Source organism: Accipiter gentilis, chromosome 15 (assembly GCF_929443795.1).
Source record: "Accipiter gentilis chromosome 15, bAccGen1.1, whole genome shotgun sequence".
NCBI lineage: Eukaryota > Metazoa > Chordata > Aves > Accipitriformes > Accipitridae > Astur > Astur gentilis.
In genome coordinates, this window is record NC_064894.1 from 25,097,040 (window position 1) to 25,124,840 (window position 27,801).

Consider the following 27,801-nt stretch of genomic DNA (forward strand, 5'->3'; position numbering starts at 1 on the left):
GCTCTTGCCAGATCCAGTCCCTGACTACCTCATCACACATCTGAGCACTGGACACAAATTATCGTGCAGTTAGTGCAAGGCAGCAGCAGCTTTTGCAGCAGCATAACTACACTTTCAAACCTCAACCTGTTCGTAAGATGCCAGGGTCTTGTTAAAGCTGTTGGTTGTGTAAGTTCATTTATAACATCACAGTTAAAGAAATTATGCCTAACCCATTCAGTACAATAACTGAATATGTAGTGTGTCAAGCAGAGGGCTTTTGAATAGTGATTTAGTTGCTGGCAAAGCACAGGATCTTAGGATTATATAGGATTGTTCTTTGATATTTTTGGATTTTCAGTCCTTTGCCAGCCATGTATGTAATTTTCACCTATTCTGTTTTTAACTGTGAATGGACACAGTGAATACCTGGCTGTTAGTGCTGGTTTTTTCTCATCTTGCTACCTCCACAGATGACATTTTGTGGTGTCTTGAACAAGGTGAAAGTTCTTAAACTTTTTGTTATTTTATGCTTCCTGTACAACTTGTCATATCATCAGGGAGAAAGCATGATGCACAGTGCAAAGCAGCAGACTTTTGAAATGGGCCGACTTAGATTCTTCCCTTGGTTCTCTTGCTGCCAAGTACATTCTAGTTACTTCTCATGGTCAAAAGCTTGGAGGCACAATTATCAACTTACACAACTTGCATGTCATTTCTCTGTTTTCCCAAATGTTGAAATAAAATTGCGTGCAGATTCTTACAGAAAATGTTCGTCAACTGCCTATTACAATTTTTCTTCAATGTTTGCAAATCTAATAAAAATACAGCTTAGCAAATGCTTGTTCACTGGCTGTAGCATGGCCATCCGTATATATAGTTGCAGCCTGTTGGATGTTTATTTTTTTAACCTGAGCTGGATGTTGGTTTTTTCCATAGATAAAAATTAGAAGTACTTGATTTTCAATGACTAGGGCTAAACGATGAGGAAACACATGGAAAAGTTCCACTATATGTGATAGAAAATATACATTAATAGTAAGAGCATGGCTATTTATTTTGGAAAACTAGTTGTCTGTACTTTAAATTCAGGAAATGTAAGTGTGTATTTACACAGTTTTAATACACCCATGTTTATTCTTTATTTTTTAAATTATAATGATTATATCCAAACTCTTTTGCAGTATCGTGTGGAGTCTATGATGCTGCGTGTTGCAAAGCCAATGAATTATATTCCTGTGACGCCCAGTGTCCAGCAACGAGCTCAAATGAAAGCCCTGCAATGTGTTCCCTTAATAATGGAGCCAGAATCCCGCTTCTACAGCAATGCTGTTCTTGTATTAGATTTCCAGTCATTGTATCCTTCCATTGTGATAGCATACAACTACTGTTTTTCAACCTGCCTGGGACATGTTGAAAACCTAGGAAAGTAAGTTGTTATTCTTTTCTCTCAAACTTTGATTCCATAGAGACTTTAGCATCTTTTCTAAGCTACTGAGAACCCTTGGTTGTCATTGGAAACAATGGGCATGTATGAATAGCACCATTTTCTGTTGCACAATAGAGATGATAAAGATCTACCCTGTGTGCATGTGTGTATACACAAACACATATAAATATACACATCAATATGTATTTTAAATTAAATGCAGAATTAGGCTCCGTTCTGTTTAAAAAAAAGATTAACTCTGTATGTGCGTGTGTGTACACCTGTTCCATTGTTATGGTGATGCTGGTTTTCAATATTGCTTGAGAATAAGTTAAAATGTTAGATAAATCCACTACCTATTTTCAATACCTAGTATTATTCTGCTGTATGTTAATAAATTGTTGTTGTTCTCTTTTAATAGTTGTAGTTCACTCTGGTCTTAACTATTCAAAACGAAAAGATACAATGAGTTATTCTGTGTAGCATCTCTTACTGAGCTTAACAGTAATTCTGTTAATTGGAAAAAAATCTCATTGCTCATTATAATTACCTCTATAAAATAGTATTTGGAAGAATGGGAAGATGCATGCGATGATTGCTAGGTGTCACTATCAGGTTTTCAAGTTTTTGATTTGAAATTCTGATTTGTAAGACAAAAATATATGCAATGTGTTACTTGGTAAACATTCGTGGTTTCCATAGGGGATTACAGTATAAGTATGTGCCTCTACTAACTCAGCATTTGGAAATAATGCATTAATACAGAACAGAATTGATAAATTACACATTTATTGGTATTTAACCTTTTATTACTACTTTCTTCCTAGAGCCTTTTGCATGTAGCTAAGAAATTTTAAATTGTAATATGTTTGTTTATACCTGAGATTATAATTGTGATTCTATCCTTGCTGGCATTATCAGCATTTTAATGTAAGTTGATGCTTTTGTTTGATCAGGCTGTAAATGAATGAATTGTCTTCATATTTATTTTTTCTCTTTATCAGATATGATGCATTCAAATTTGGCTGTACATCTCTCAGAGTACCTCCTGACTTACTTTACCAGATCAGGCATGATATCACAGTGTCACCCAGTGGAGTAGCTTTTGTCAAGGTAATGATATTAGTGCTCTGTGACAGGCATTTTCACTTCCTGTTGGCTGACTAGCTTAAGATCAAATTGATACTGTAGTTTATATTTTGCTGCATTAAGAGCAGACAGAAGGGGGGAGGTTCAGTCGCTCATTTCCCAGTGTTTTTTGGTATTTGTCAGAGTGCTGAACTTCTGGCAGTTCAGGAAATAAAATGTCATCTTTATGCTTTCATTTATACTGAAGGCTTATTTTATCTATAATTAAACTGTATTTTACTTGTGCAGTTTGGGGATCAAACAGTAATTATCTGTGTGTAACACTTCATTCTTCTCCTGCCTGTATAGCAGAATGCTTTCCTAGAACAGGAGTCATGGTTCGGGAGATGAAACTCCCTGACTTGCTTTCTATTGTTCTCATTTTATGTTATGTGTACTGCTGGCTGATTTGTAATGAATTAATAAAGATGGCCTGGAGCTCTTAAAAATAATTAGCCAATCACCAGCGTACATATAGTTAATGTAAAACAGAAACTTTAAGTAAAGAATATTTGCGCAGAATTTTTAAAAGATAATATTCCTTTAGCATTTAACATTTCTAAAATTAACAGTTAAATATTGAAGTCCCGTTTTAGTTAATAAGGTTATCTAAACATTGCATTAGCAGGGCTGATGAAAACAAAGAAGAAAAAGCTATTTACCCTGCCCTTAAGAGCTTTGCCTGTATTCTAGGTTGCTTGTAATATTTGTGGGAAGAGCCAAACCGTTGGTGCCTAGGGCATCTTGCTAATTAATTTGTCTCCTTAACAGTGATTATCTAACAGTTCTGGGTTTTGCTTTTACTCCTAACTGTTTAGGCTGGGCTTCTTAACATAATTTTTTTCTTTGTTCCCTTTATGGCAGCCTTCAGTAAGAAAGGGTGTGCTGCCAAGAATGCTAGAAGAAATCTTGAAGACTAGGATAATGGTGAAACAGTCAATGAAGGCCTATAAGCATGACAAGGCTATAACTCGAATGCTTGAAGCTCGTCAGTTGGGTCTTAAATTTATAGCTAATTTTACCTTTGGTTATACTGCTGCTAATTTTTCTGGAAGAATGCCGTGTACTGAGGTAAGGGTTGCAGATAAAAATGCAGAAAAACTGTGGAAAAGACACATTAATAAAGTATAGTCAGATAACACAGTATTATTATATGAAATATATTTAATCTAAATACCTTCATAAAAGCTGTTTTATTTGTAGTACTGAAAATCAGCAACTTGAGATTTGTGATCCTTTTAAAAAAAAAAGGTCTTATTTTTCTTCTTCCTATAAAAGAGCATTTGGAGTTGGCATTTCTATAGAACTCTCTCCAAAGGTAGATTGAATTACAATTCTAATAGTGGAAATAAAATAAAACATTGTAAATGTTTCATAGTTTTCATAAAAGGAGGAATCAGCAGAATCCAAAAACCAGAGAAAATGATCCTAAGCGATCTTGTCTTGCTTCTCACACTTTTAATATGCCTCAATAAGTTTAAACCAAATTTTCCTTTATTTTAATTCTTAATAATTTTTCATTGCTCTTCCTTTAATTCTTGCTATTTTGGGGTAATGTAAGCAACCTTTTTATTTATTATACGTATTTAAACCATTAAATAAAATACATTGTCTCAATATAGTAATTTTCATTAACAGATCAAGCGAGGTTAGACTATGTTTACGGAGAGCTAGTATTGGGTTTAGCAGTATAATAAAGATTTTCAATATATCTTTAACTTTGCAGGTTGGCGATAGCATTGTCCACAAAGCCAGAGAAACGTTGGAGCGTGCTATAAAACTGGTGAATGATACAAAAAAATGGGGTGCTCACGTTGTGTATGGTGATACTGACAGGTAATTAATGGTTTGCTTCTTACGATGTTTTAAAGTCATAGTGGTTCTTCCTAGATACAGTTTTTCTTCTGTCTCAACAAGGGGAGGTTATGATACTGAAAGAGTACATGGACCCTTTTTGGGGTGCTGCTTACTGTCTTGCATAAAATGCAAAGTAAATAATATTTATTTTCTTGGAGTTTCTTTTTGGACTTTTAGAAAGCACTCTGAGGGTTTTCTTTCTTTTGAAAATAATGTGAAACAGAAAGAGGAGGAAAAAATAATAATTTTTGAGGTGTGAATCAATGTAAGTCCTGCTTATCAAATGAGTATTTTTGTGCCTCTTTCTGATGTCATTTTTATTTTGGAAAACAGAGTATTTATAATATAGTAGGCATTGCATGTTAATACTTAGCGGAAGGCACTATTTTAAGCTTCAAAAGTGGATACAATTCAGAAGCAGTCACTAGAGCATACAAAGATATGATTAGGCTGCCTGAAGTACATCATATAAATATCTCCCCTTTCTCAGTCAATCTTTCATCTGAATAATAGCCATGCTCTAGGCATATAAATCTCTGGTGCTAGACTTGGATAATTTTTCAGCCATGGGAAACAAAGCTTGTGGCTCTCCTTCCTTAATAACTTGTGAATCCAATGACTATTTCAGCCGGATTTGATGAAAGACTTGAAATTTCAAAGATACTAAATTCATAGTAGCTTCACAAAAAAAAAAAAAAAATTGTTGGAGAAAGGAAGTAAAATCCTGTTGCTGCCCGTAACAGAAAAAAAAGGGTGTACCCAGAGCTCTTTACATTTCTCTCACGGGAACTCAAGTTTTGCAGTGCCTGGGAGCAGTCCTGTTCCCTAACTCACCAGAAAGTCACAGCGTTCATCGTGCCTTTGGCACTCCTGATCTCACACTGAACACTGAAGTTTTTCAGGTTTTTGGCTTTTCTAGCGAAGGAAGGGAACAGAATTAATAGCAACATCCCTGCCTTGCCACCAGGAAACTATAGCTTATAAATTTCAGGAACTATGTTGAACAGATTTGTGCTTATTTCCTATGTCTAATTTCTTGTAGCATGTTTGTACTCTTGAAAGGAGCCACGAAGGAGCAGTCTTTTAAGATTGGTCAAGAAATTGCTGAAGCTGTAACAGCAACAAATCCGAAACCTGTTAAACTGAAGTTTGAAAAGGTAAAAGGAAAATATTTTGCTTCAAGTGTGTTGGGTGGAAACATTGTTTTCCAAAAAAAAAAAAAAAAAAAGTGAAGATAAAAGAGATAAAAGATTTTTATGGACCCTAACATAGCATAAGGATATACAACAGTCATGCTGTACTCTTTCTGTCAGTATATTGCAAGCTCCTTAATGCCTCAGGGACCTTGCCAGACAAGCGCTGCAGCGTGAACAACAAAAAGTAGTATTCCTACTTTCACATCAGGTTGTGCTGACAGTACCAGGCAATTTGAAATTCCTGTCTCATCAATTTTTGGAAACGTCTCCCTCGGTTTAGTATTATATACATACAATCAAACCAACATATGCAACTTGGTAAAGAAAATGTACACCATGCCTTGAAATTATTCCAGTGCATTAATTACAAACCTGATATTTATTCTTCAGCTAGCCTTAGCACACTTCAGGATATGTCCATGTGATACATATAAAATGAAAAATTATAAAAATCCATTCAGTAGGCTTTTGGAAGAAGTGTTAATGACAATAAGCCTTTTATAGAAGAGCAAGGCAATGTGATACTAATTTTGGTGGAAGTTTATCATTGGAGAGTCATTAGCAATCAGTTCAGGTGCTCTAGATGTTTTCAAAGTACGTACCTGACTCAACAGGTTCAATCCGAATTTGTAAGCAGATTACCATTTTTCACAGAAAATACAGTAGAAGAATATTAGCAAGAAAAGTCAGGATACCTGTGGAAAGCACAGAAACTTTTCCTCATTGACTAATGTACAGGGACCCTTCCCACTTCGAGGCAATTCTGTGTCATTGAGCTGAAGGAGTAATTAGCCAGAAAAAAAATACTAGGTGCAAGGATATACTTGAGAAGATGTTCAATTGCTTCACTTCAAGTGCCCTTATTCACCTATGGGTCAAAATATTGAGTACTCTCCTGGGGTAGCTTCCTAGCACAGGAGGAGGAAAATGCCTCAGAGCTGGAGCATCTGTTCAAGAAGGGGGATACCTACGTGCAGGACCTTCTTCAGGCTGAGGCAATCTAAACTCACTGCTCCCTCTTCCACAAGAGCCACGAAGATGGGGTGTTATCATAGTAATACAGGGAAGAAATTGTTGCCCATTCTTTCTTTTAAAACTGGTCAAGGAATACTGACAAAATCAAGAATGAAATAAGAGGTTGGAGAAAACAAGCAAAAGAGATCACGACCCTAAAACTCCATTCATGAGGAAACTGTTCTCCAAGCATAGGCATTTTATAAGCATGCTTTTTCCCTAAATCAAGATACTAACTGATTTTAGGCACCTCGTAATTAGATGAAGTTTGAAAATAGGAAGTTCAAAGCCACTAGTTTTCCTGGGAAAGTTTTCTTCTCTGATGTTTAAAATGAAGTTGTTGCCTTTTAAAGAAAGAGAGATAATACAGTTACATTAAAAATGCTGACAGTTGCAATCCAGAAAAGGGTACTAGAAACAAATCATACTGTGTGACACTTTTCATCTGAGTTTCAGGTCGCTTAGCCTTTACAGCTAGATGAAATATAAAGTGATTTAAGAATGGAACACCACTGAATCCCAACTTTCTCAGCCATTCTTTAACATTCCTTTGATCTAGCTTATTAGTTTTAATGATTTTTTAAAACAACAAACAACAACAAAGCAAAGTATTTCTTAGGAAACCCTCTGTGTTCAGAGCCACCTTATATTCCCAACACATGCCAGATTGGTCTGTCTTCTTTCTAAACTTTCTAGGTCTACTTGCCATGTGTCCTGCAAACTAAAAAGAGGTACGTGGGTTACATGTATGAAACACTGGAGCAGAAGGACCCAGTATTTGACGCAAAAGGCATAGAGACAGTCCGAAGGGACTCCTGTCCTGCTGTTTCCAAGGTAAAATACTCATGCATTTCATCCTGAATGAAATTACAGTATTCTGGTATTTCATTGTATATTTGTGCTTTCTCAGAGTTTCTGGTTCTTTTAAGTTGTCTGAGACTTCACCTGTTTTTCTGGTATGAACCATTTGAAAGATAAATTTAAGATCTTGCACAGCATTACAAGGACTTGCACTTTCATCTTAACTACTGTCTTTCAGCCCCTAAAAACCTCATAAAAAGTCCTCAGCCCCATGTAAGTTCTCTAGAAGACCATTCTTGATCCAGTTCACTTTAACTGGAAGTAAGTATTACTCCAAGATGAGTGAGGCACACTGATGTGTCTGCTAAATAGCTCAGTTAAATCTAGTTTAGCTAAGAATTCAATTAAAATAAACTTCCTTGTCTGGTTATTTTAAGCTGTGTGTTGGGGGGATTAAAAAGAAAAGGCCCTTGTTCTTAATCAAGTCAAAACAAATTTATGCCAGTAAGGAAGGTAACCACTTAGGAGGATTTACTTCCATTTTTCTTCTTAATCCCAATTCTTTTGTTTGCTGAGGTGGTCAGAAAGTCATGGCAAAATATTATAGATGATGGGAAAAAACACCTTCTCTCATACTCTGGAAATCCTCTGTAATTGTTGAAACAGTCTTAGTGCTGGAGTACGGCTAATGTCATGAAAGGTGTGTCAAACTGAGGAAAAAGTCGTCCAGTAACGTGTTTATGAATGTCTTTGAGTGGAACAGAATGCAACCTGTTGTCATATTAACATTCTAGTTCACAACTGATACTTTTTCTAAGCAGTGTATTAATATTTCCATATAATTTACTGAATTATTTGGCATTAATATTTTTTAGTTAAACATACGTGTTTTTCTCACCTTTCTCCTTTGGTTCTAAAGATACTTGAGCGTTCTATCAAGCTGCTATTTGAAACACGGGACATAAGTCAGATCAAACAGTACGTTCAGAATCAATGCATGAAGTTACTGGAAGGAAAAGCCAGTATGCAAGACTTCATCTTTGCAAAAGAGTACAGAGGGAGCTCAGCTTACAGACCTGGATCCTGTGTACCAGCCCTGGAAATCACCAGGTAATGAGATTAAGAAATGCTAATCGTAGATATTTTTTCTGCTGACCTTTGTACTGCCAAGTTATAGTTCTAGGTAGCAGTGAGATGTATGCTTTCGATATCGTTGCAGCAGTTGGCTCTGACTTTATTCCGTGTGTGAAGAGAGTTCATGCATCAGGTAGTCCTAGAAAGCCATTTCATAGTCCTGGAAAGAGCTACGCATGTTAAGAGTAAAGTCTTGTCAGGATGCTGTAACAGTGTATTACTTATTTGGGTTTTGTACAAGGGCTTGACACTCTCCAAGACTGTCCGTCACTCACAGATATTAGATATGTTAAAAATTGTAATAGTGATGTCTCTGTGCTGTGAAATACATTACCAGGCATAATTTTTTTCTTTTTTTTTTTTTTTTTTTAAAGTACCTTACTTAAAGTTAATATTTCATCCTGTTGATATTGTTTATCAGTAATAGATAATGTGAGCTGGCACATTTTGCCACCTTGCTTAATATAAAAGGTCTTCAAATTAAGCCATGCGTTTTAAATAAAATAAAAATCCAAGTCATGGATTGATACCTGCTCAAATTGAACGATCCTTTGCTTTCTGGGTACTTGAACTCTTTTTAGTACCCTGGCTGGTCTTGATTAGATTATTTCTTTAAGGAAGGGGTAGCTAGAAAGCAACCTGCATGCAAATCCAAGTGACCTGAAACACAACATATCTTTAGGGCTCATGTTCCAAGTTCTAAATTTTGGGTCTGACCATGAGACAAATTAAAAACGAAACAATTGGGTCCTGTGCTTTATAACAGACACTAACTTCAGTCGCCTGGAGAGCTACTAATATCAGATGGGGAAGCTTACAAGCAAATGAAATGACTATGAATTGTCTCCAGATGCATTATAAAGGCTATTTTTAAACAGGAGAATGCTTGCCTATGATCGTCGCTCTGAACCACGAGTTGGGGAGCGAGTGCCCTATGTCATTGTTTACGGCATGCCGGGACTGCCCCTGATACAGCTGGTGAGGCGGCCCATTGAAGTCCTACAGGATCCCAACCTGAGGCTGAATGCTATGTACTATATTACCAAACAAATTCTGCCACCGCTGGCTAGGGTGTTCTCACTTATTGGCATAGATGTCTTCAGCTGGTACCATGAGTTGCCACGGGTAAGTGTTTGAAAACAGATTACAAATGCAGTGCATTTATACAGTGTTTGGGTTTATCGTGACTTTTAATGGAATGAGGTTTATATGAGGCAACAGCAAAGGTGATTTTACAAGGCAGTATTTGATGCCCAGACAGGCAGACCTGATTGTTAGATCTTCTGTGTGGTTTTTTTCACTTAGTAAACCAGGTTTTTTCGGCCAGCCCTTCTGTGCAGGGTTGATTGCACCATCATCATCTGTTTTCTGACCCCTTCCATAGTTTAAAAGAATATTTTGCTGTAACTGTATATTTTTAGCAGTACTTGTATATGTGTCTATATGGCTGTAACACCTTTTAAATCTCTCTGTAGTAGATATTGGAACTCCTGTTTTTTCAAGATGGTCTGAAGATCTTTCCTCTTTGTAAAAAAAGGCAGTAATGCCCCAGCAGCAGGAACACTTTTTTTAAAAATCTGCATCACCAGAAATTTTAAACTCATTTTATCCAAAACTGACTTTCCTAAAAGTTAAATCACCGAGATGCAGGAAGAGAAGTGTTAGATAGCTGGATTTTAGTTTGTCATTTCCCTGACAAAAAGGGATGGTGAAAGACTGTGTATCTCTGTAGTTTGGTTACTCTGCTTAGTGTAGGCTTCAGCATCATAGTTGTACATCATGTTTCCCACTGCAGACTTTTAATATAGCCCTGATTGACTTCAGTTCTGCTTTTCTGTACCTTTCTTATGGCACTGTGACACGCACCTTTAAATATCTCCAACAAGCTGCTCTAAAAAGGCAAAAAGAGCCAGGCCAGGGAGCACCAAGGGGGTCACAGGGAGCAGAGCAGCTGGGCATCTGAGGCAGGAGAGTGAAGGATAGCACAAAGCGTACGTCATGCAGCACCAGGAGTGAGTGCAGAGAACGAAATTCCCTGGTGGAGCTTTGTCTGGGGAAATCGGAGCATGAGCTAGAGCCACAGACCAAAGGACGGTGGCAGCTCTGTAACCGGGACTGCACTGGCACAGAAACTCGAGGGGAGGCAGGATCTGGAAGGCAGCCACTGGGGCTGCAGCCAGGGCACCTTTGGATGTGAAGCAGATCAGCATCTACAAAGGAACAACTGCAGGAGGCAGAGTTTTAGATGAGATCAGGAATTTAGCATGTGACCGAGGATTTCTTTGGTTACTCTTGCTCTTTTCTGCTGAGATTCCCTGTGAAATAGGTGTGGGTGGGCTCTGCTCAGTGCGTCACTTCAGGGCAAGTGCTACGGTCTTCAGAGTGATGCAGTCCGTGTTAGTAATTTGTGTATGAACCCATGCCTTGCCGGCTGTGTTGCACTTTCATACTCCTTTTTAAAAAAATAGGCTATGTGATCTAGGAATAAGGCGAGCTACTCTCTTGAAAGTTCATTACCTCTTAATTTTTTTAACAGATTCAAAAAGCTGCCTCGACTGCCCGCAGTGAGCTAGAAGGACGCAAAGGCACAATCTCCCAGTATTTCACGACCTTACACTGTCCCGTGTGTGATGAACTGACCCAGTATGGGATCTGTAATAAATGCAGAAGCCAGCCACAGCATGTGGCAGTGATTCTCAACCAAGAAATCCGAGAGTTGGAGCGTAAGCAAGAACAGCTGGTCAAGGTATGATTAAAGCATTGTCAGATGTCTGTCAGCCAAAGACAGGGGCTGAAATTACAAGGCAGAGTGTTACTGAATGCCCCCAACAGAAATAGGAAGTACAGACTGGGTGTTAAACGCGTTATGGCTTGTTTGCTTTTCCCATTGCTGTTGAAGGCAGCACAGCAGCTGTTACTCTCCTTAGCTTTGGATAAAACTGAAGGCAAAGGGGGCAATCAGAACAGAAGATGCTTTTCTCCTTTTCTTCTTTAAGAGTATCTTACATGGTTTGTAGGTGCCTTTTTATAATGACAGTGATGGAGAGTTGTAGAAGTATGAAAGATTCACCTTTTTTGCATTAAAATAACTGACGATGTTCAAGTAACAAAAACATTTGTCCTAGAAAATTTATTTATTTATGTGTATAACATGGATGGGGTTTTTTTTAGCTTGGGGGTTTTCTTGTTACCTTTCCTCTCGATAGGAATTTTCCAAGCTGGTTTTTTTTCCCTCAAGCTAGAAGTCAATTAAGAGGGTAGCTGACTGTGCTCATGAATATATTACAGCAAAGCACAATGCCTCCCCTTGCAGAAACATATGCATATCCTCACCTAATTTTTGTACTGTTGTATTTTATAATTAATAAATCTTTTTGTTTAAATTTATTTTTAGCACTAGCGCATGAACCATTTTAAAGACTTTTCTGAATTGCAGGGATATAAATGTTAGTGTAGTCTAGGCATTGATTTGATAGGTTTCCCATGGGGCTCTCGCTAGAAAACCATTATAATTCACCATTCATAAATATTGCATTACTAAGGTGTGGACTTCTATTTCTTGCTGTATTTTGTAATATTTGCTCCAATCTGCATTGTAAATGGTAGTAAAGGAAGGTGATGCATGTTCTGCAGTTTTCCTGTAGTACTCTGAACCTTTTACATTGCTTTTGTTCTGGAATGAATCAGAACCTGGCAGATTGGTCCAGCCCCACGGAAGGATCAGTGGGTTTGATCAGAACATGCTCTTGTCCCTGCAACATGCAACAGGTTGGCAAGGCCTGGGATCCCGTTCTAGTTGGGGTTTGATGATTCAACCTCTCTGTAAGAGCACCTGTCTTCTTTTAATATGAAGATGTACATATCCTTCACAGCTTAAATTCTTGGCCCTCCTAGATTATAAACATGCCAGAGCCAGCAGAAAACTGATAATGCTGAATTGTACCTTATTTTAAAATGCACTTAAAAATTACATGCCATAGATTAAGGCCATAGGCTTCTCCCCTCTATGCAAACTGAACTTAGAAAGTGTCTCGAGTACCGTTTAGTTTGGTCCCTTGCATTCAAACCAGCCACAGTCCCTCTCAGAAGAACTCTTGTAGGCTTATTTCTGAGGTTCTTCTAGTGGTTACAAATCTGGAACAAACCATTTAAATCCTGTTCCTTTTGGTCATGGTTGCAGGTCAGAGGACTGGTATCCTCTGAGGTGCCACATGTGGGACATGGCCGAGGGGCTGCTCCTCTCCAGCTGTTGTCAGTTTGAGTTTCTGGTCTGCAAGGATTCCATGCTGATACAGGTCTGGCTGAGAGGGTCACTGGTGCCCAAATAATTTTAACATGGAAAGAAGGAAAAGAACTGATGTAAAAGCAAAGGATATGATTTTGATGTGTTGTTCAAACTATGCAAACCATAGGATAACATTGTGTAACATTTTGATGTTACAAAACATAGGTCTGGTTGGAAGCAAATTTCTGACTTTTTGGAAAAAACATTGAAGGTGGCAGATACTGGAAAGGATTAAAAATAAACTAGCAAAGCAGGGGCCTTTAGCTACCTTTGGAGAATCCGTGCCTGCTGTTACTTTATTCCATCAGGCATCTCATGTTACAAGTACTTCCAAGCAGCATTAACTACTTTGAGGAGTAGTTCCATGAATGAGGAGAGCAGTGGAACCTGCGTGCCCTGTGTGTTTGTCTTGGGATTGATTAACTCTGACTTGGGAAGTAAAACTCTAATTGAATTAAGTCCCTTTCTTGTGTAGAGAATAACTGCAGAATAACATTTTGTCTTTTTTAACTAGGAAACTTTTATACAGGGTAAGTTTAACATGAATGTAACACACTGCCGCACTGAAATCCACTCAACTTCTTGACCTTATTTTTGCAAGTGCCACCACATACTAGTAGAACTTAAATTAGCAGGATTGACACCAGAGCTGTACAGTCAAGCTGTTGATCTCTGCTGAGTTCCAGGTGTGGGCTGGGCAGGCAGCAGCAGCAGCAGAATGAGCCGTCTGGCTGCAGCAGAGAATGGAGCTGCTCTGGATCCCTCTGTGTTGGGGAAAAGCTCGGTGCTGGTAGGGCCGTGCCTGTTCTGCTGATGGAACGTTGAGGCCCTGGTAGTCCCAAGTGATTATGCCTTGCTTGTGTTAAGACTGAAATAATCTGTTTTGCTTTTTTTACATGTACTCCAGATATGCAAGAACTGTACAGGCTGCTTTGATCGGCAGATCCAGTGTGTCTCCCTCAACTGTCCAGTACTCTTCAAGCTCTCCAGAGTAAGCAGAGAACTGTCAAAGGCACCGTATCTTCGCCAGCTACTTGACCAGTTTTAAATGATATGTGTTACAGGATTCCAGGTGCTATTTTTTTTTTTTCTTCAGTGTTTACCACACTAAGACTATTGTGCATGGTGCTTTTTCAATTCTCATCTAGTCCAGGATTTCCATTTTAACTGTTCGGTTTGTTATCTGAAGAATAATGAACGTTTATCCTAACTAAATTAAAAAAAAAATAAACAAAAAAACAAAACAACAAACATTTGTTGATCTATGAATAGCTCACTTTTTAAGATGTACAAATTTCTTCTTTCTCTCATGTTTCTAACATACTGTTTTATAATGCTGATGTTGAAATAGCTATGTGTAACATCTTGTAAATCCATTTCAAAGTAGAAGTCAAGTTTACTTCCTGGAGGAAGGAGCACTGAAAACCTCTTGAAACGATAAAACCATTAGTGTGTGTTCTTGAACTGTCAGTATCAAGACGTGTTACTTATATATTATCCATTCACTTTATAATTTTGTCTGCGAAATATTTTGTAAATACACTTTTTTACTTTTCAAACAACTGAGTAAAATAATGTGCAATGACTTTTATACAGATAATTTTAAAGTTGGTTGGTATATCTCCTCCTAAGTTTTGCTTGATTCCAAGTAGATTGTTATTTTGATCAGACTGTGCAAACAGTAGTATCATGTGTAGCATTTTGAAACATTATTTTCTAAAAATTGCTGTCTTGCTTTAGCTATTAATGGGGCATTGTGAGGAACTGTGCAAAGACATTTTTGTTACAAACCTGTGGGACTGTTGCAATACTTTAAATATAAAATTTTATTCCATTTTTGCTTGTTTTGTATAGACATTTCTATTGCTTCTAAATATGCTTAAAATATTTTCTTTCCTTATGTACTGTACAGTTAAATCTTATTTGCCACCATCTTGACAAAATGTGTATTTAGAATATTTGTATAACTGTATAAAATGGAAAAGGAATTATGTGGTCAGTGCATTGTTTTCTAAACTGGAAATCATTTTGTTTTAGAAGTTAATAATGGAAACCATATTAAAGTTGAATAAAATGATATGGTAAAAATTGCATGCTTTTTTTACATTTACCCTCAGTTGCAGACACATTTGTTTCCCTCACTTGGCACACAAATAGTAACGTAAACAAGACAACTCTTACTTGAGCAAAGCAGCCACAGTTCGGTTTCCATCTTAAGCTTTGGGATCTAAAACCTCGGTATCAGCTCTTGAAGGCCTTCCCCAAACCAGAAAAGAAACACTTCCAGTTTCCCATTAGTCAAAACAGGAGTAAGTTTCAAATTTAGAAGTCCAGGGTAGCTTTGAAAAATAGAACAAAACTTTATTTACATCAAGGAACCTGAGTGCCTTCTCCAGTTAAGAATTTATTACATTCAAGATACAAGTCAGTCTATTAAATTTCACATTATATAGTACAATGTAAACCCACACCAAGCAGAATAAAAACTATTAAATACATAATAGAACACCCACAGATTGCGATGCACTTTTATGCAAAGTAACTAAAAAAAAAACCCAACCATCAAGGCACAAAACTTTCCCAACTTTTGCATTCTAGCACTGGTCATGTACAGAATAAAAGTGCAAAGGCCAGGACTAACGCATTAGTGCTTGTGCTACAATCCAGCGGGGATAAATAAAAATATTAAATGACATTTAACTGCAAGAGGTTACCTTTAACACTAGAGTAAATGGGCAAGTGCTTATCTTCAACTCGGTCCTGGCTTTATCGACAAAAATTCAGTATCTAATCCATGGGACTGTGGTTCTTGTCCTCAACATAGAGATGACTTTTCTAGCGTAAGCAAGACAATGGTAAGGTAAAGTAATACAGTTTGTTTCAAGTAATTTCAACCCATAACATCTAAGTTTAAGCTTTCTGGAGGATCTGTAACTTAAAAGGCACTGTAAATAGATCCTCACTCTAAATGTATATGCCAGGAAGCAATTTACTTACTTTCGAAGGAAATTCAAACCTGTGAAAACTAACATTCATTGTCTAAAAACAAGCCTTGAGGAACACCAAAATCCAAGAACTATGGAAGCTACAGCCTTGAACACCAAGGCTGTCTAGAACAGCTGTGAGCTGGGCTCATGGTTGGAAATGTCCTAGATCTGTTTTAATCTTAAATTGCTTTAAACATTTCATTCTCATCAAAGGGCAGCCCCTGCTATTAAAAGCATGCTTTTAGGGGATAAGAACGAGCTCTGTAAGTACATTCCATTTCAAGTTTGAGGCCAGAACTAAGACATTGAAGGCTCATAAATGCTTGCTGAGATGACTCAGAATTTAGACACCATCCAGACAAAGGCCTGCACATATCAGACATGATTCTACACAGTACTGCTCAAGATAACTACGGGAGTTCCGCTCTGTCTTCCTGTCACTGGTTTTTTGGATCCTGTACCTTCTGAAAAAGGCTGTTCTTACCTTGGCATTCCAGGCTCTTGCTGCATTTCTACTACTCAAGCTTCCTGTTTTAAAGGGGGAAAATGGTGATGAATTCAAGTGACTCATGCAGGAATAATTAATACAGCCAGCTTAAAAACCAACCAACCAACCAAACCATTTTGTTTTGCACAGTATTTTCACATTTGTTGGGAAGACAGTCAGACAGAAACACAAATAACTGTATATCTAAACAGTAAGTAGATAAGGTTCAAAGAGCACATTTCCCAATGTGGCTTTAGTTGCATTTTCTGGTTTTTAGTACTCGATCATGCAAGACATGTTAGCTATCCCTGAGAACAATCTTAGTTGGAGGACATTCCAATTTGGAATTTCATTCCAAAAATTAGCATATGAATTGGGGATTATTTAAAATCTTCCTGGTTGCCAGGTGGGTTTCTTAAACTAATTAATTCTCTTCTGGCAACATGATCTCAGGAATGGGGAAACTTTTTACCTCACAGTCAGTTCAGGTAAAGCCTATGGATTGCCATTACAGCAGGGAGCTGCCACAGAACCACGGCCAGATCTTTTGTTATTGTTTGTTCTGCACCAAACCCAGTTTCTACCGAAGGAAACCTGTGACCTCCTGGGGCGGGGGGGGGGGGGGGGGGGGGGCAGGAACTCCTGCAAAAGCAAAGCAGAAGCAGTTATCACTCCCCCCACATCCCCATCCGCCAGCAGGATTCGTCCTGACCGTCAGAGACCACCCCTTGCTTTCTGCACACACGGAGCGGTTACTGTAGTGTGCAGGAGGAAAAAAGGGAACAGGGAAGTTGAAGAAATGCAGGCTTGATCTGCACTTAAGTTAAGTGGCCACCTCTGCCACACCACCTCCTCTGTTACCATATGAAACTGACTGAACACAGGAGGCCGTACAGCCTTACTCCTCTTGAACAAACACTGTCACCTGTACCTAGGACAGGATTTGGCCTGATACTTAAAAGCATTTACCATTACTTCAAGCGAAGAAGAGAACCCTTGCGTAGCAAGTAAAACAAGGCCATATTTTAAAGTGCAGGTTCATGCATTGCACTGGAAAAGATGCCACGGAAGTGCACATACAGACATGAGAAAAAAAAAATAGGAATCAGGCAAAAACACAATGGCATTTAAGTGCCAACAGCTGGGGAGAGGGAGGCCCTTCAACATGGCAAGATGCAAAAGCTGGACGCGTTTCGCTACAGGCTGACTCCTGCTTCTTACTCTGCTTCTCAGAAGAAAGGAAAAAGCCAAGAGATTCTAGGCTAGAATTGAGATTGCACACTCAAAGGACAAGAGAGGGAACAAAACCAGACCTGAAAATACACTGAGCATCTCAGGTTCTGTGCTATGTTACATCTAGAGCTCTTGGGTTGGTAAATTAAACTTCTTAGCAAGAAAAACACTATTAAAAGTGCAAAGTAAAAAACCCCAAACATGAGCACATTCTGATCACACAGCCTTAAAAATATATATATATATATTTAACCTACAAATTTGGAGTTTCAAGTAGACAAATTGCAAGACTGCTGCTTCAGAGTCAGATTTTGCCATTAGCTGCTGCATTTTTGGCTCTTACTGGGGAGGGCTTGCAGGCATGACTGGTTCTTCCCCAGGACTTGCTGCTTAGCAGCAATGAACCTACAACTACAAACCACTCCCGCTCCAGTAGGAAGCGTCTGCCCCTAAGTCATCACCCCAGGAAACAAAACCCAAATGCACCAATCCAACTGGCAAGGGGCACGCGATCAAAAGGATTGTCTCATCAACAGTTCCCTCTCTCGTTTACAAATTTTCACTTTAACGCATCGCTATGTTCAAGTCTTGGCACAGGAAGGCAGAAAGGTTGTTATAACCTTAATTTAAACAACTGGCTTAAAATACCACAGTTCTGTGTCAATACCACATATTAAGTAATCTGTTTACGTATAATTTTATCATCATACATTTCTTGATTTCAGTGGTAATGGAGTAATTAAAATCACAAGTACAATCACAAGTACTTTAGACCATTTAGATTCGTCACCACTGTTTAACTAGTAAATCAGAGTTATGCATTATAGCAGATTAATATGACCCATTTTGTCCCCCTTCCCATACACCGCTTTTAAACAACCCAAAGGCATGGTTCCACCCCTAAAAATTAATTTTTTTCGTCTTAGTGACAGAACCAGGAAATTATATAGTTTGCCAATAGGTTATCCAACTTACAGCTGCTGGGCATCACCTGAAATTTGACTTGATTTCCTGGTTTACGTCACCCACAAACTTTCAATGCAGTAGAAACATTCCTCTTTCACAAGGTAAGGAAGTTCAGCATCACAGATAACGGATTTCGCTCCTCTCTCGTGAAAACGTTTTGTGACCAAGCACCTCAGAACTGCATCCTTCACCCACCCCAAAAAACTTGAGTGGTCTGAGCAGTCCCCTTCTTTCCTAGTTAGTTCTTATTACAGCATATATTACTTAAACGCATGCCTCACATTTAGAAAACGTCTCTTACGTTTTAACATTTTTGGTGTAGTCTATACATTTTACCACGTTACCTCATTCATGTCATCATGGGCTTTCCCACACAGCTGCAGACTGAAAATGAAAGAGGAGAAAGGGCCGGACAAACACAGAAATGAACACGCTGCGCTCCTCACCACTATAAAAGGATTCCTGAACCACTTTACAAGAACAGCTACAATTCAATTGCATTTCCCTTTAAAAAAACAGAAAGTCAGCTTTTACTTCAATCATTCTTCTCCCGGTCAACATTCACGTTTTTCCTCCCAGGGGAGCCACCAGCAACCACTGGAGAATCACGCAGTACATTGTCCAGATGGGGCTGGAGCGAGACTTTGGCTGGAGAGTCCCCTGGTATCTTACGGGAGGTCTCTATCACAGAGTTTCTCAGCGTGTCATTCATTTCTATTACCTCAAAGTCTGCTTCGTTCCACTCTCCCGCATCCTCCTCATCCTCTTCATCCTCATTAAGCCCCGAGTTTGACAACAAAGCTTTCCGGTCCTCGCTCTCACTCATTTCTTTCAAGTCGCTCTCACCGGGAGAGTTGGCCAATTTGTACATGAGAGGGAAGAGCATAACTGTCATTGCAGAAGTCACCAAGGCAGTGTACATCACCACGGGAACGTGGTGAAACCTTCCTTGAAGATACCCCACCACGGCTGGAATGCACATCTCGCCCAGCGCGGCGCCGATCACAAAGAGAGAAGCCGATTTTCCTTGCACAACCGTGTACTGTTCTATCCAGGAAATGCCGCTGGGAAAGATGGTAGCCATCGACGCGCCGTACACAGCGGTTCCAACCCACAGCGAAGCTGGGTACCTCGCAAGGAAGGCCAAGCACGAAGAGGAGGCAGCAGAGCCGATGATACTCAGCAGGATCATGGTACCAGGGTACAAGCAAGCAGCACAGAATATTGCCACTCCTCTGCAAGCGGCAAATGCGCCCCAGAAGACAGAATTCAAAGCGGCTGCTTCATTTTCTTTCATGTCGGCAAAGACCTTTGCATAAGTAAATATGTAAGAGCCGTAAGTGACCTCCGCTCCCACGTAGCAGAAGAAGAATACAAACAGGAGAATAATAAGAGCGTAGTGGTATTTGGCAAACGTGCACTTCTGCAGAGAAGCCTTTGATTTGTCTCGAGCCGAGCTGCCCTTTGAATACAAAATAAAAAAGAAGAAAGAAACTAACAGAAGATAGGTCCCGATGACAACATAGGACCACAAAAAATCTGCACCAAGATGGTGTTTCAGTGCTGACGTAGCTGATGCAGCTGATGCTGCTGGCACAGACCTCAGGACAGACTGGTTTGTCTTTTCAGCTACTGGAAGAAGGTCTTTAGATTCAGAGCCTCCCAAGGCCATTTTAGCCAGGATCGGAGCCACAAACGCACCGACAGCAAAACTGAAGTGTAAGGCCTGCATGTGTGGCCCAGCCTCTGCTCCCCATGTGTTCAGTGCCAGCACATTGCCACCTGCAGATCGGAGAGAGGAGGATTCAGTCATTTCAGTCTGAAACCAGATACTGTTCTAAAGAAAGAACAGGACAAAGCAAACCATAACTTATGTTACTAATTCAATTTGCAATAATACCAGGTTTAGCAAATACAACATGCAAAACTGCAGTTAACTGAAATTCTGCCTGTAAGCACCTTAAGCCCACATGATTACTTGAGCTTCAGGAGGGTATTCACATAAATCAAAATGAAGAGCCATGCAGTGGCTTAATCCGGCTGCAATGGCCGTACTTCGTTACTCTGCTTGACAACTTGCAGCATTTTTTCAGCCTTTTTTCAAAAAAGCAAGTTTAACTGCTTCTCATTTCTGTAAGTATTAAAAGCAAAAATGCACAATGCTAAGAATCAGAGGCTTCATTAAACAACAACCCAGGAAACATCAAGAATCACTTGCTTCTGTTGGGCTTGGACTACCCCAACTGTATTCAAATGATTTTCCAAAAGCAGAAGAGTTTACAACAATACCGCTGCAAAGACCAAACTACAACACCCTCAGATCAACGATAATGCTAGAAAAATAAGATCTGAGAGACGTTTTTAAGTAGTTCCTGAAAAGAATGCAAGAAAATAAGAACAATAATCAAATTCCTGTGCTACAGTACAGCAGCCCTTGTCACTCAGCACTAACACTTTTCCAAATAAATTCAGTTACACTCTACTGTCTCGCTCTTCGTTTCTCCTGCTACTCCTGCTCAGGCTGGGAAGACTCTCTGCCTCAAAGGCCTGACTTCCAAGCAGCACACCCACCACTGAAGGCATTTTTACAATTAGCCGACAAGATTTTCCCACATGAAGAACTTTTAAACCAAGTGCTATGTATAATCCTACCAGAGACAGCAAATACACCTCTGCACTCAGGTTATTTAGCATAACCCGTGCCAAGCAAAGCCACCTTTTTCAATACCAGATCCTGTATCATGTTCTTTTAAGTGTTAAGAGAGCTCCCTCAAACTCCGCAGAATTACAGCGGATGGTTCATCATTCCTCTGTGTTGCCTACCAGCCAAGCCACCAAAACCAGGCCCTCCCTGGCTGGGATGCTTCCAGGGCTGTTTTGGCTAGCTAGGCTGACTCATTAGCCAGCTCCTTCTCAGAAATAAGCCTGCCCTGAAGCTGGTCAACCAGATCCAGTAGTACCTTGCTGGCTAGTAAGTAACCACAGGCTCCCTCAGTAAGCCAGGGAAGTTGGCACGCTGCTGGGACACGACTGGAGAGGTGCCAGCCAAGTGGGCGCCTGTTGCGGCTTCACCACCACCTTCTACAGCAACGCCAGAACACTCCGCTGCTGATGTGGTTTTGGTTGTTTCCTGATCCCCATCTGCAAGTACGCCAGCGTTCCTCAGTCGTCTCTAAGCGTGCTTAGGTCTCTTGCCATGGCCTCGCCTCACGATCCAAACTGTCTGCTACAATCAGCCATCACTAACTCATCCCTTCTAAGCCATGCCCATTGAACTTATTTCTATGGGAGTTTCTTTTTCATACCTCTGGTATAACCACACCTGTAGACATTTGCTCTGCAGCTTCACCAGTACATCTTCCTCCGCTAAGGAGCCTCTCCTAAGAAATTGGTTTTGAATAGCTTTCCAGCAAAAGTGTTTTTCCAGGCCATTTGCAGTATGCACATGCCACAGACTTACAGTCTGGAGCACAGAATAAATCTGTATTGCCGACCACCTAAGCAAGGCTGGCCAAGGGCAGCAAATAATCCCTTAATTCGGGGAGACGGTTGCCACAGTACTGCGAGTGAGCTATGGCAGCAAACATCTGCTGTGAACCCCCTGAATGCCACCCAGCCAGCTTTAGGTGGCCAACTCTCCAACACAGTAACTGTGAGAATCAATCTCTCCTACACCAGGGCTTGCGCAGGACTAACTAACTTAGCTCCAGCTGGCACTAATGAACCATAACCCAACTAGCTTCCTATAGATGAGTAATTTAAAGAAAACACTCTTTAAAGAGCACATGACACTTTCTTTACAACTGTTAATTGCCCACTGAAACCCATACTGATCTTCTCCAGGAAGCATGAGACACCCAGCTCCCCAAACCCCTTCAGGAAGGTCTGTTACAGAGACACAAACACTGCAAGTCTCAGGACCAGAATAATCAAAGAATCCCGGCCAGGTAAAACAGCTCCCCTCTTTTAATTCAAGATGTGTCACGTGAAATACAGCAACAGTTTTGGTGAGCTTGCAGTTTCCAATTAGCTTAGTGAAGGAACTATCATTGGACCACATGGTCCCTTACCTGTGTCTAGAATTCCCATGGAAGCTCCAATAACTGACATCAAGACAGTTAACAGCAGGGATTTCTTACACCAGGGTATCCCATAAAGACCAACTGTTGTTCCAAACATGGATAATGCTGGAAAGGTTAAAAAAAACAAAACAAAAAACCCCACATACTACAGTTTCCATTTAAACTACAAAGCACAGAGAAGACCAAGAAATGCAAATACATACAAAATTATTAAAGTTACAGATAATCCTAATAGGTGATGTAACCTAACTACCTCAATTCAAGATTAACAGAAGCAGCTAGAAAGTTCAACAGCATCATTTTTCACTTAGAAAAAAGGAATTTCATCAGAATATAAACACTACATGAAAAACCTGTTTTGCTAAAGCTTTATTTGCAAAGGGAGCAGCATCTGCTGCTAGAACACTAATAAGTCTTCTGCAAACTTTTGATTTTGAAGTGCTATTTCAGTACCTTCTGCAAACTCCTGATCTAGAAATGTTACTTCACCGCAAAAGAAGTAAAACGTGGTTTTGAACAGTATGAAGTTTTCCCTCCGAGAACTGCAGAGCATTAAATTTGGCTCCACATTAAAAGAACCCACATCACTAAACTCTTAAAATCCTATAAAGTGATTGCACCTTGGCCAACATGCAACCTCCATATAAAAATGCTGACTTTCATTTATATTCTGTTCTCACACGAGGGATGTATTCCAAGGGATTTCTGGAGTTTTAAGAGACAGAACTACAAAATTTCTCATCATAAATTTAGTGGCAATTCATTAACTGTATTAGTTTTGCTATTACCTACACTTACAACATGCCCTTTCAAAAAATGTGTTTTAGAAATTATTTTTATTACCATTTAGGAAGAAGGTGAGCAGTTAAATTCTGTGCTTATCATCACCTTCATAATAAAATAATCTGTAATTAGTATCTTGAATATACAGCATTAGTTTTTAGAAAGCTTGTACCAGTTCAAACGTCCCTATTATTTTTCAAATCAATGCTTGATCATAGGTGGGGCAGATACTTAAAGATCAACGGGGACTGATGTAATTAAGAACTTACTTAGGTTAATTCCAAACAAAAACAACAACAGCAGCAAAGAAAAAACTAAATATCAAGAACCCTAGAGCCCTAGCAAGATACTTGGATTACATGCTTCAAAACATTTTTGAAGGCAAGCATGCTGAGCTGCACAGAGAAAAAGCTAAAGATGGGGTGTATTAAGTACAGCTTCCTTAACAAAGACAGATTACACCTTCCATTTTTTCTCTGTACAGTAGCAGAGTTTCAGCAGTTGAAAGATGGGAGGTAAAACTACACAAGCCAAAATCTCTTACAGGCAGCCCTCAGATGATAAAAATGAGAGACAATTCAGTAGTTCAAATCATGGTTTTGCCAAAAGCACTACCAAATTGGAAAGGATTAGGAAATGAATCATTTTCCAAGCGTTGTTGACAGACAGCTAGCCTGTATGATACCTCAGGAAAAGAAGCAAACTATTTCAAGATAACACTCACTTCCCCAGGTGTATTAATTCCATTACAAAAGGTAAAGTCTCAAACATCAGATACAGACAACTCTCACCTTGTCAGATGCACAAAGAGGCTAAAGGAAACCCACTTTACAGGTGTTCTGGAGAAGAGGAATAAAGAACAGGGAGGAGACCAAATAAAGACCTCTTAGAGCAGGAGCAAATGAGGACTGATCCAGGAAGATGAAGACAAGAAGAGGGGGAAAAATGAGAGGAGAAACAGACATTCTATGACACGACTGCTCCTGACAGCAGGAGACAGGCATACAGGGATAAGAAGAGACTTAGTTCAAACGCTAGCAATGGAAAATGAATCTTCTCATATTCCCTGAATTGACCCTGTGATTACAGCACGGTCCTCAGGGGAGGCACAGTTCTGTTTGACTCTCCCCGAGTAAAAGCATGGGAAGGAGAAGGAAAATAGTGAGCCCCGGTATTTGGTTTAGTCCCTAACCTACAGCACGAAGGCACATACTGCCATTACTGCACTTGGAAGAAGAAAAAAGACAGAGCTTCCAACTATTTTAGGTATGCTCCGAGCATCTCTACCTGAACGAGACACTAACAGGACTCTAAAAGGAGCACTTTGTTTCTGGATGCCGAATGGGGCTCTTGGCGACCCGACAGATGAGCAGCCACGCTCTGCCAGGATGAAGCCAGTCCTGTGCTCCTGCCAGAGAGAGTTTTCCATGCGTCCAGAAAACTTGTAAGACTGTGGCTCCTATAGTTTAAACGTTTTCATGGCTAAGCAGCAACTGAGCAGCAAGTTTCCACCATCACAGGTGGTATTTCATGTTTATCCACTTTAAGTTCTAATTTGGCTAAGGCCCTCCAGTCAAAATCTCAGTACTTTTGTCCAGTACACAAAGTTGATGGCTTCTGACGAGCTTTAAGAAAGGGAAGGCTGAGGAGAGAGCTTCATAAAAGAAGTGTGCCTCAGCATAACTGCTGGAGGTTTCTGCTGCGTGCATGTGAAAGCCAAAACACAGCTTCCCCTGTTTTGTATATGTATTTCATAGAGTGGCGTTACAGAAGCCTGTCTGTTCCAAGAGGATCTATAATAAGCGTATTCCTTGATACAAAGCGGGGGGGGGGAATCCCATTATACTTTTTCTGTCCAAACCAAAGGCACCTTTTGGTCAATCCAAGCAGGTTTTGTCAGTTCAAAACCAGTTACAACCGATATGCCCAAGCGAGCCCAACCACTTGTAAACAACGCTGTACAGCCGAGATGCTTGGGCACACACGACGTCCCAACAAACCGAACCCAACGGAGCGTCGCGATAGCGAGCGGCAGCACAAGGGCAGCGATACGGGGGGGACGACCAGGCGCCACAGGCCCCCGGTTTCTGCGTCTCCACACACGGCCGCCATCAACGCGACAGCACCGTCCCCCTCACGGGCGGCGTGAGGGGAAGGGGGAGAGAAGTCGACCCCAGCAGCTTCTGAGGGAGCCGTTTCCCTCAGGGCCTCGGCAGCGGCCCGGCCCGGCACTCACCGAGGAGGAGGTGGGCGTTCATGGAGTCGAAGAGCACCCCCCCGAGCACCGACCCCCCCAGGTAGCCCAAGGACCGTCCCACGAAGATGTAGTAGATGTCGCTGACGTTCTTGTGGACGTTGGCGGCCAGGTTTTGGAAGGTGGGCCCCAGAACCGCGATGCTCATCCCCTGCAACACATCGTAGAGGGGGTGGCTGACCCCGCGCCCACCACCACCACCACCACCGCCGCCGCCGCAGCCGCCTTCCCCCCCTCCCCGGGCGGAGGGACAGGAGGAAGGAAGGAAGGAAGGAAGGAAGGAAGGAAGGGGCCGGAGAGCCCCCCCCCGCGCTCACCAGCCCCAGGAAGGCCGCGCACAGAGCTCCGGAGATGCACCACCGCAGCGCGGCTCCCTCCCCGCACCGCCAGCCGCCGCCGGTCACGGCCACCTCCGCCTGCGGCGCGGCGGGGAGGCGCGGACCCGCCGCCGCCGCCGCCGCCATCTCCCCCCCGGCCGGGGCGGCGAACCGGACGTGCTTCTTCCGCGCGGCGCCGGCCATGGCTCCTCGCGCCGACGGCGCCGGCACCAACGGCCGCTGCGGACCGCGAGACAGCCGGCCCCGCCCCCTCGCATGGCGGCGCGCGGGGGGGGGGGGGGGCGGGACTACAGTTCCCGGCGTGCTGGGCGGCGCGCGGAAGGACAAGATGGCGGCGGCCGCCGGAGGAAGGAAGGACGGACGGACGGACGGATATACCGGTTTTGGTTCGGGTTTTTTTTTTTTTTAATATATTGTTTTGGACGTTCTGCAGCGACCGCCGCCGAAGGGGGGGAGCGCTGGGGAAAGCAATAGCTGAGCTTACACACTGCCGCCAGCTTCTGCTTTCGTTATACTGAGGAGCCCGTCAATTAAAAACCAGATTTGTTTTTTTTGTTTCTTTTGGGTTGTGGGGGTTTTTTTTGTTTGTTTTGTTTGTTTTTAAATCCTATGTTACCACATAACTCAGAGCGTACTGGACCTTTCAGACAACTGAGCATAAAAGGTCTTGGCTTTCTACACGGCCTATGTCACATCACACTTACAGAGTTTGCCAAGACACAGAGGAGGGGGGACCGGGAGGGCCTCCCCTTAACTCCTACCAAATCACTCCCACGTCAATTTCTAGCCCTTGCCCAGAGCAGTTACAGGTTTTTCAAAATGTCTCATTAGCACCGTTGGGCACAGAAGTGCTACTCACTGCAAGAAGGGCTTTAACTTCCATACCTGTCACGTTTAAGCCCCCACAACGGCAGCTCCAAGCTGAATTGTGTCTGTTTTCCAAGGTACTCCAAACAGAAATACTTGCTAAAATAAAACAGGCATTGCATGTAGATCACAGCAACCTAATCCTGTTTCTCCTAGCACTAGTTAGCATGGTGCAGGTACAGCTCCAGTTCAGGATAACCTGAGGGAATAGAGGCATGCATTAAAAAAATCTAGCTACAACCAATCACAATGCAAGATCACATTTAAATTTGACTGTTCAGATCTTTGCAAGGACAGCAAAGTCTTACTGTCAAACATCTGCAGAACACTGCTGAGCTTCTGGTCATAGGTCGATCGGCAGAAAGTATTCCAAATAAAATAACTTCAAGTATAAAAATAACACTATTTCTTTTCTGAAAATAATATACAAGTTAAACTGCATTTCCAGGTGTTAGTATTTTGCCTTGTTAATTAGCTCTCATGATAAATGCTGGTATAAAAATAGCTTCCTGAAAAAGGTACAAAAATTATTTGAAACATTCCATAGCCATCTTCTCATTTTTGTTTTACATACTTACAAAGAGGTTTTGTACCTTAAGCATGTACAAATGGCAACAGCACTCAAGCTCTCATCAAGGTTTCGGGCATCTTTTTCAAATTTTAATTTGAAATACAAGCAGTCTAGAGAATAACCCCAGGTGGAATGGGAGTATTTCCCCCTTATCATCAGATATGTTTGTTAAAGAAAATGAAATATTTTGCCCTACTACAAAGGAAAGGTGAATGAACTCCTGTGATTTACTGAAGCTATCACTGAGGAAACATTTCATACTGCCAAGGTAAGTCAAGGTGAAATTGGTAGTAGGCCAGTAAATGATCAAAGGTCCACTGAGTTATACTGGCAGTTCGGGGAGGGGGGGGACGGGGGGGGGGGACACCAAATAAAACACCAAACAAGACCACCCACAAAATTCTTTAAAA

At 40.9% G+C, this 27,801-nt stretch overlaps 2 protein-coding genes across 4 annotated transcripts in view; one reads left to right on the forward strand and one right to left on the reverse strand.

Annotated features, from left to right (window-relative positions):
- Positions 1-14,872, forward strand: part of REV3L (REV3 like, DNA directed polymerase zeta catalytic subunit) — a 126,187-nt gene extending 111,315 nt beyond the window's left edge. Inside the window, exons 23-32 of one of the 3 annotated variants that reach the window (XM_049817863.1) lie at positions 1,164-1,408; positions 2,413-2,521; positions 3,401-3,607; positions 4,263-4,372; positions 5,436-5,550; positions 7,300-7,437; positions 8,324-8,514; positions 9,417-9,663; positions 11,075-11,284; positions 13,731-14,872. In XM_049817863.1, the coding sequence (XP_049673820.1) occupies positions 1,164-1,408; positions 2,413-2,521; positions 3,401-3,607; positions 4,263-4,372; positions 5,436-5,550; positions 7,300-7,437; positions 8,324-8,514; positions 9,417-9,663; positions 11,075-11,284; positions 13,731-13,871 (1,713 nt within the window). In that variant the 3' untranslated portion in view covers positions 13,872-14,872. Of the gene's footprint in view, positions 1-1,163; positions 1,409-2,412; positions 2,522-3,400; positions 3,608-4,262; positions 4,373-5,435; positions 5,551-7,299; positions 7,438-8,323; positions 8,515-9,416; positions 9,664-11,074; positions 11,285-13,730 lie in introns of those variants that run through there. The other 2 variants (XM_049817864.1, XM_049817865.1) reach the window with 2 other exon arrangements.
- Positions 14,873-15,159: 287 nt separating this feature from the next.
- MFSD4B (major facilitator superfamily domain containing 4B) lies at positions 15,160-26,170 on the reverse strand. The gene is made up of 4 exons (XM_049817866.1): positions 25,933-26,170; positions 25,598-25,766; positions 22,567-22,683; positions 15,160-20,278 (listed from the first exon to the last, which is right to left on the reverse strand). Exons 1-4 carry the CDS (start codon positions 26,134-26,136, stop codon positions 19,032-19,034), a joined length of 1,737 nt encoding a protein of 578 aa, XP_049673823.1. The 5' UTR covers positions 26,137-26,170; the 3' UTR covers positions 15,160-19,031.
- Between the last annotated feature and the right edge of the window lie 1,631 nt (positions 26,171-27,801).

Bases quoted from the DNA above. Each gene is read 5' to 3' on its own strand.
- MFSD4B (XM_049817866.1), bottom strand. From the start codon at position 26,136: ATGGCCGGCGCCGCGCGGAAGAAGCACGTCCGGTTCGCCGCCCCGGCC. The intron at 25,767-25,932 runs GTGAGCGCGGGG...GATGTGTTGCAG, and splicing joins GCGCGGCCTTCCTGGGGCTG to GGGATGAGCATCGCGGTTCT. The intron at 20,279-22,566 runs GTAAGGGACCAT...TCCGATCTGCAG, and splicing joins CATGGGAATTCTAGACACAG to GTGGCAATGTGCTGGCACTG.